Source organism: Argentina silus (genome assembly GCF_951799395.1).
Source record: "Argentina silus genome assembly, contig: scaffold_785, whole genome shotgun sequence".
In the NCBI taxonomy this organism is placed as follows: Eukaryota; Metazoa; Chordata; class Actinopteri; order Argentiniformes; family Argentinidae; genus Argentina; species Argentina silus.
The window spans coordinates 5,001-11,619 of record NW_028152473.1 but is presented as its reverse complement, the minus strand read 5'-3'; the positions used below and the strand labels follow the sequence as shown (position 1 = coordinate 11,619).

The 6,619-nt window shown below is 47.4% G+C and overlaps 1 protein-coding gene across 1 annotated transcript in view; it reads left to right on the top strand.

Moving 5' to 3' along the window:
• Positions 1–211: 211 nt before the first annotated feature.
• LOC310824795 (receptor-type tyrosine-protein phosphatase mu-like) overlaps positions 212–6,619 on the top strand; it is a gene marked incomplete at both ends in the record, with an annotated part of 8,891 nt that continues 2,483 nt past the window's right edge. Inside the window, 3 exons of the mRNA XM_083698044.1 lie at positions 212–485; positions 2,692–2,728; positions 4,657–4,731. Of these exons, the coding sequence (XP_083554170.1) occupies positions 212–485; positions 2,692–2,728; positions 4,657–4,731 (386 nt within the window). The remainder of the gene's footprint in view (positions 486–2,691; positions 2,729–4,656; positions 4,732–6,619) is intronic.

The following is a 6,619-nucleotide window of genomic DNA, read 5'->3' as shown; positions in this document are numbered from 1 at the left end:
ATCCAAACGTTCACACCACCTCGAACACATTCCTGCGGTGTTTCACACAAAGGGGCACTTTCAGTGACCAAAAGATTCCACCTAGCCTTTCAAGGTTTCTTGGTGGAGGATAGGGCGATGCAACAACCATGTTACCGACACCTTCAAACTTTGGGGGGTGGGGGGGGGGTTTAGCTATGGGGCTAACATTGTGACCTCTCTGTCTCTCTAGCAAATACCAGGTGGTCGTGGAGGAAGAGCGCCCCCGCAGGGCTCGGAGGGCGGCGGAGATCCTGCGCTGCTACCCGGTCCCCATCCACTTCCAGAACGCCACGCTCTTCAACTCCCAGTACTACTTCACTGCCGAGCTGCCCATGTCGGACATCAAGACCCCCATCCCCTTCTCCATCGGAGACAACCGCACCTATAACGGATACTGGAACGCCCCCCTGCTGCAGCACAAGAGCTACAGCATCTACTACCAGGCTGTCAGCACAGCCAATGGGGTAAGTGGATCTGTCTGGGGGGGGGGGGGGGGGGATTGGTGATTGGTTGTTGAAGTGAAGTGAAGTGTGTTATTATTGCTTCAGTCAAAGCCCGCTAAACCAGAGACTGCTTGTATGGAACGGATGTTAGGCTTTCTAACGGTGGGCGGACGGTTTCACAAAAAGCGTGCTTTTTAATGTTTCTCGTCCATTGTTCGAGGTCCAGCGCATATCAATCTTGGACCGGGAGGGCGAACTCTGCCAATGCGAAACCAGAGAGGGTACAATAGAAGTAGAGAGGGAACCAGAGAGGATACAATAGAAGTGGTATTTGATACGACATTCAGGACCTTACTGTCAATACGTATTTATGTATGTGTTCGTCCGTGACAAGTACAGTATACACGAATCAACATTTCAGTTTTTAGACGTTGTAAAACGCCCGGGATAGCTGTAGAAAAAGCGACTTTACCGCCAAAGCATTGAAAACCCATACCAGCCCCTTGACAGCGCCACAGTGCAGGCGCAGCTCCGGCAGAGAGAGCAGAGACAGACACCGGTCCTGCTCACAGGGACAGTAGCTACAGCAGAGCCATTCACAAATGCATTATTAACACTTTGGCTTAATTGGAAATTAGAAATATCTCCCATCTCTCTCCCTGTTCAAATGCAAATTGGCCTTAATGGGAAAAGCCATCGGTTTGCTGCTGAACGCCTGCTCAACTCAGCCCATTAGATAACTCAGCAGGCCTAATTGGAGAGAGAGCCTAGCCAGGGGGTATTGGAGGAGGAGGAGGAGGAGGAGGAGGGGGGGGGGGGGTTAGAAGGGTCGTTGTGGAGGGTGAGATTAGGCCCTTCTCATCCTCGCCTGCGTCTCGCCTCGCCGTTCCGGTCTCGTAGCTCACCTTGGGAGACACACCGGAACCCCTAATGGACCCTGGGAGACAGAGATGGGTGTTCCACCGCCATGACTCCTACTGCTAATAGGGTGCTGTGGGGGCAAGAGGACAGATGGACACACACACACACACATACAAACACACACAAACACACACACAAACACACACACACACACACACACACACACACATACAAACACACACACACACACACACACACACACACACATACAAACACACACACACACACACACACACACACACACACACACCAGTACCATTGGGATGTTGACAGTCTTCCTCTCTGAGCTCCAGAGCTGTTTTCTCCACCACCTTAATCACATCATCATCACAGCTGTTTGAATTATTCAGCAGACCAGCGTTTAATTTGTCAGCCTTTCAATAATGCACCTAGCCACACAAGTGCATTTTGCTGTAATAAAGCTACAGGGACTGAAGCTAAAGCCCAAGTCACTTCCTGCACCCTGAATATTCATATCAGTTTGTTTTTTCTTTGGGGGGGGGGGGGGGGGGGTCCACATTTTGTAAGACGAGAAACGCAAAGCCTTCCTCCCACCTTCTGCTTTCTCCCTCCTTGTTGTGCAAACAGCTTTTTTCCTCCTTTCTTCTGTCTCGGTAAAGGGATGGCATGAAAGCCTCTCTGTCCAAAGGGACGGAGCAGATCTCATTTCACTGCATACCTCCTTCTGAATGTGTGTGTGTGTGTGTGTGTCTGTGTGTGTGTGTGCCAGCAGCGATTAGGCCTCCAGTCTTAGCCCACTCTGTCCACATGCCAGCCCCCATCACCACCTTCACAGGGCTTAGGAGGCCTAACATGGTGTTAGAAATATCAACGCTATGGACAGCGTGCCTGTGTGTTTGTGTCGTGCGTTTGTGCGTGTGTGTGTGTGTGTGTGTGTGTGTGTGTGTGTGTGTGTGTGTTTGTGTGTGTGTGTGTGTGTGTGTGTGTGTGTGTGTGTGTGTGTGTTTGTGTCGTGTGTGTGTGTGTGTGTGTGACTCTACTCTAACAGCTGGCTGGTAAATGCCAGTGAAGCCGCTGATCCACAGCCTCATCCTCTCCTGTCTGCTCAGTTTTGCGCCAGTGGTGTGTGTGTGTCTGTGTGTGCGTGCGTGTGCATGCGTGTGTGCATACGTGTGTGTGTGTGTGTGTGTGAGGCTGACTGAGAGACAACAGCCCCTACACAGCCATGACAGCTAATATGTTCCCATTTGTTGTGACTCAGAAGTAATGTCTTTCCCCCTCTTTCTCTCTGTCTTTCTCTCTTTCTCTTTCCCTCGTTTTTTTTTTCTCCCCCCTTCTCTTGCAGGAGACCAAAATCGATTGTGTGCGAGTGGCCACTAAAGGTAGGACGGGTCCCTCTGCCTCCCAGTAATCTACCCTGCTGATTGAAATGTGTTTCCCACACCTGAATGTTGCCCAGGATTGTTCTGGCACGGCAGAAACAGCACGGTGCTGAACGCAGCTCTCCTGGTCGGCCACTCATTCCCTCGACACACTCACATTGACCCACCTTTTCACTCTTTCTCTAGATGATGTAGAGGTAGATGATGTCCTCTTTCTTTTTTTCTTTTTACTTTTTCTCTAGATGATGTAGAGGTAGATGATGTCCTCTTTCTTTTTTTCTTTTTACTCTTCCTCTCTAGATGATGTAGAGGTAAATGATGTCCTCTTTCTTTTTTTCTTTTTACTTTTTCTCTAGATATTGTAGAGGTAGATGATGTCCTCTTTCTTTTTTTCTTTTTACTTTTTCTCTCTATATGACGTAGAGCGTACTTGTCTTACGTGTTGACAAAACATAAGCGTGTACATTTCTCGATGAAAGTGGCGACCTGGTTTGGTAAAGAATCGGCCTCAGCCAACAACAACAACAACAACAACAGTAGCTCATATGGAAGTATGCAACTATACTATTCCCTCATAAATATTCTACTCCAACGACCTGGGCGCAATAACCTGCCCATCTGGTCATATCCCCACCTGCCAGTCTAGTCGATGTAGTAGTGTTTGGCCCGTAGACTGTAGGACTGAGCAACCCTTACCAGGGCTGCTCTCTTCATTCCTCACCCCCCCCCCAGGCGGAAACATTAACGTCCAGCAGAGGTAGTTTGCCAGCCGGGGCCTCCGGTAGCATGCCAAACGCAACTGTGCACAGATGGTGGATAATCTATGTTCCTTCCTCTACGCCATCTCTATGGTGGTGCCAAGGCTGGTGCCAGGGCTAGTCGCTATTGCTAATGAGAGCTTCCGCTCTAGCTCTTCAAGGGAGCCTTTTTGCCACGGTCGAGAAACGCCTTTCAATCCCCTCTCTCCCACACTGTAGATTATGAAAGGCCTGTTTTTCCGGCTCGCTCTCTGATTCCCTGTATCATTTTTATGGCATTTAATCTAATTTTATTGCACCTAAGCGTTGGTGGTTTAAGTGTAGCGTCTGCTAATAGGTTCAGCAACTCTCAGGGAACCCGCCAGTTATATTGGTGGCAGCCAATCAGATCCCCTGAGGGTTTTTTTAGTATGAGAACAAACTACCAATATAGCTCGGGGTAATGATAACAGTGAGAGAGCCTCAACTGAATACAAAGTAGATCAACTCTCTCCCTCTCTTCTAGAATGTTTATATTGTATCCATCATTCTAGAATGGCTCCCTCAGGTGTGTGTGTGTGTGTGTGTGTTTGATGACTCTGATAGTTTTCTCCCTGCTGTTGGAGAGCGTGAAAACACAAACACTCATTAACCAAGCATCTGTATGACTACTAATGTATGGAATATAACCATACTTATCCCAATGCAAGCTTGTTAACTGTGCGTCTCTCTCTCTCTCCGTGGGGAGAGGTGCCACCCCCCTCCCCCCTCCTCCCTGCTGCTCTTTTGACTAAAGATGTTTCGGTTCCACTTTAAATGAATTATGATTTGTAATGGCTTAATGAAACATTCATAAACCTTTTGAAGGCCTACTGTATATAGTTAGATCCCCCTCACAAATTATTTGTAAGCAAAGTCATACTTTATTGCCACCTTTTATGTGGCACGACTTGCTTGGAAATGATCTGCTGAGCATCTATGTAGGCCTTATGGAATGTTTTTGAAGGCTGCATTAAGTCTTTAAAAAATGTGTTTAAAGTGGGATAGATGTTTCTATAAGCTTCTGAGTCTCTGGCTTCAGCCTCTCTGTCTCTCTCTCTCTCTCCCTCTCTCTCTCACTCTCTCTCTCTCTCACTCTCTCTCTCTCTCTCTCCTTTTGCATGTCTGCCTGGATCTGTTATTTTGCCTTAGCCGCCATAATCGTGACTCAGCTCACCACCCCCTACATACGCATCGCCCCTGCAGCTGGTGACAACCAACTAACAGGTCAGACACACACCCCCCACCCAGCTTTTCTCTTTCTCACTGTGTGTGGGTGTGTGTGTGTGTGTGGGTGGGTGGGTGGGTGTGGGTGGGTGTGTGTGTGTGTGTGTGGGTGGGTGGGTGTGTGTGTGTGTATGCATGTGTGTGTTTGCCGTGCGTTTGTGAGTGCTTTTTTGTTGTGTCAGTATGTGTGCATTGCACAGTGTCCTTGTCCGTGTCTGTGTGTGTGTGTGTGTGTGTGTGTGTGTGTGTGTGTGTGTTACTCTGAGTCTGATCCTGTTGATGTGTTTACAGACAAGAGATACACATGGTGGATGGGAGATGGTTATTGACCTCTGTTAAGGGTTAACTAGATAATTGGAGTTGTTGATTTCAGCCATGCAGTTCAACTTTATATTCATAGAATGCATAACGTCAGCATTCCTAGGATTACAGCTGGAGTTATAAGGAATTAGTACATGGAACATCACATTGTTTAAAAAACATAGAACTGCCTCGTTTTTATTCAAAGAAGAAGGAAAGAATAAGGAAACAATCAATATGCTTTTGTGAAGCTGCATGAAACTGGAAACCCCAACACTGAAGGATGCATGACAAGACCAGTCTGTTCTCGCTGCTGTCTGAAAATTACATTTAAATATTTACCAGGCGGCAGACAGAGAAGAGGTGAACATTTTCCGCCTCCCGTTTGCACAAAGAGCCAAATGATTCTCCTCAGACAGACAGTGTGAAATACAGAATGTGACCCTGTTAAAACCTTGAACCATGGAGAGTTTTCCATTAGTTTTCTTGTAGGGAGGCTTGTAAAGTGACTTGAAGGAATTGTAGAACATTTTTAGGGGGCAGAATCTGTATGGATGCTGTGTCAGAGCTAGTGGTGGAAAGGGCACTTTTGTTTAGGATTGCAAACTGTGTTACGATATGTAACACTGTCGAGTGCATTTTTCTCTCTCCCCTGAAAGTTCTGGAACAAAAACAACTTGTATAGAACTAAGTCTAAGAGGCATCAGTCAGAGAGAGAGATAGAGAACTCTTACTGTGCCTGGGTACATATTCATAACCTTGCAGGTTCTTAGATACGGTACCAGTGTTTTATTTCCTGTGTGCGTGCGTGCGTGTGCGTGCCTGCCCTTGTGTGCATGCGCGCGCGCGTGTGTGTATGTGGGTGCGCGCGAGTGCGTGTGTGTGTGTGTGTGTGTGTGTGTGTGTGTGTGTTCACTAGTTGAGCAGCTGTTAGGAGTGTTTCAGGCTCAGTGTGGCCACTCCCTCCCACACAGAGCTGGCGAGGCCACACAAGCCCCTAAAGCGCCACGCTCACACATGAAACAAGCCAGAGTCCCAACAGCCCCTCTCCCTCTTCAAAGCAGCAGATAGCTGCTGTTTCAACTTAAACACACTGTTTTGCTGCCTCTTTGGGCATTCTGCTTGCAAATGACCCGTAAACAGAGCTAAAGTCAGGGAGAGACATTGAAGTAAACCAGCAGCAGGGGCGGCAGAGTGGCAAAAAAAAAGTAAATGGTTCAAAAGTCAGAAACAGCTGGAGACTATTTATGCGTTTTCAGACCAAAGCAGAAGATATCAAGGGATAAGCAACCAAAGCAACAGAGAGTGGAGAAGTCAAGCTGACCTTGTCGGTTCTATTCAAACACTGTGTGTATAAGTGTGGTCTCAACTGAACTGAACGACCAAGGCTTTCTATCTTTTTTCACATACCAAGTTTACCCTCTCCATAGACAAACATTTCATTGTTTTCTCTCTCAAGGGCCTTTTCTTTTACTGAACAACTCAAGAGCTCTCAGTTTAGACAGCGGATAATAGACTGTCTGGTGTGGCTTCTAGCAGTACACCAAGTATGAGGAATACCTATACTTGGTTTGGACACACCTTCTCA